General features: G+C 45.1%; 1 protein-coding gene across 1 annotated transcript in view; it reads left to right on the forward strand.

Moving 5' to 3' along the window:
- The first annotated feature begins 475 nt into the window (after positions 1-475).
- Positions 476-1,545, forward strand: part of LOC102811503 (zinc finger protein 383-like) — a 22,477-nt gene continuing 21,407 nt past the window's right edge. The window contains exon 1 of the mRNA XM_006877705.1: positions 476-1,432. Within this exon, the coding sequence (XP_006877767.1) occupies positions 476-1,432 (957 nt within the window). The remainder of the gene's footprint in view (positions 1,433-1,545) is intronic.

Raw genomic sequence — 1,545 nt, forward strand, 5'->3', positions numbered from 1 at the left:
TTATGAATGTAAAGAGTGTGGGGAAACTTTTAGAGATTCCTCAGATCTGACTGCACATAGAAGATTCCACAGTGACTCTCCACTATATTCATACGGAGTGTGTCAAAGCCTCTGGTGAGGCGTCACTCCTCCCTGAACATATCGGAACTCACAGCAGACAGAGGCCTTATGAATGTAAAGAGTGTGGGAAAGCCTTTAGGGATTCCTCACAGCACAGTCGACGTTTGCAAACTCACAGTGGAGATAGCCTCTGTGAATGTAACCAATATGGGAAAGCCTTTAGCCGTACCTATGGACTCACTAGACATAAAATAGTCCATGGTGCAAAGAGGCCTTATGGATGTAAGGAGTGTGGGAACACTTTGAGGGATTCATCGGGCCTGACTGCAGGTAGAAGAATACACACTGGAGAGAAGCCTTATGTATGTAAGCAATGTGGGAAAGCCTTCAGAGTGTCCTCCCATGTAGTAGACACATGCGGACCCACAGTGGAGAGAGGCCCTATGAATGTAAGGAATGTAGGAATACCTATGTCTATGACTCACACTTCATACAACACAGAAGAATCCACATTGGAGAGAGGTCCTATGAATGTAAGGAATGTGTAAAAGCCTTTATTTCTTCCACAGCCCTCACTGCACCTATGCGAGTTCATAGTGGAGAGAGGACCTATGAATGTAAGGAGTGTGGAAAAGCCTTTAGTCAACAGTCAAGCCTCAGAACACATAGAAGAATCCACAGTGGAGAGAGGCCCTATGAATGTAAGGAGTGTGGGAAAGCCTTTACTCAACAGTCAAACCTCAGAACACATAGAAGAATCCACAGTGGAGAGAGGCCCTATGAATGTAAGGAGTGTGGGAATGCCTTTCGTCAACTCTCACACCTCACAAGACATACAAGAATCCACAGTGGAGAGAGACCTTTTGAATGCAAGGATTGTGGGAAATCCTTTCATCGACTCTCACACCTCATAACACATAGAAGAATCCACAGTGGAGAGAGGCCCTATGAATGTAAGGAATGTGGGAAAGCCTTTCTCCGAGCCTCACACCTCACAACACATAGAAGAATCCACAGTGGAGAGAGGCCCTATAAATGTAAGGAATGTGGAAAAGCTTTAATGTCTTCCACAGCCCTCACTGAACATACACGAATTCATAGTGGAGAGAGGCCCTATGAATGTAAGGAGTGTGGGAAAGCCTTTCGCCAAACATCAACCCTCAGAAAACATAGAAGAATCCACAGTGGAGATAAGTCCTATGAGTGTAAAGAATGTGGGAAAGCCTTTCTCCCATCGTCAAACCTCAGAAAACATAGAAGAATCCACAGTGGAGAGAGGCCCTATGAATGTAAGGAGTGTGGGAAAGCCTTTATTCTACCAACACACCTCACCACTATTGAAGAATCCACAGTGGAGAGAGGGTCTGTCAATGTAACGAGTGTGGGAAATCCTTTACTCATGGGTCAGGCCTCACAAAACATAGAAGAATCCACAGTGGAGAGAGACCTTATGAATGCAAGGATTGTGGGAAATCCTTTCATCGA

The sequence above is a fragment of the Chrysochloris asiatica genome, unplaced genomic scaffold, assembly GCF_000296735.1.
Source record: "Chrysochloris asiatica unplaced genomic scaffold, ChrAsi1.0 scaffold00566, whole genome shotgun sequence".
Taxonomy (NCBI): domain Eukaryota; kingdom Metazoa; phylum Chordata; class Mammalia; order Afrosoricida; family Chrysochloridae; genus Chrysochloris; species Chrysochloris asiatica.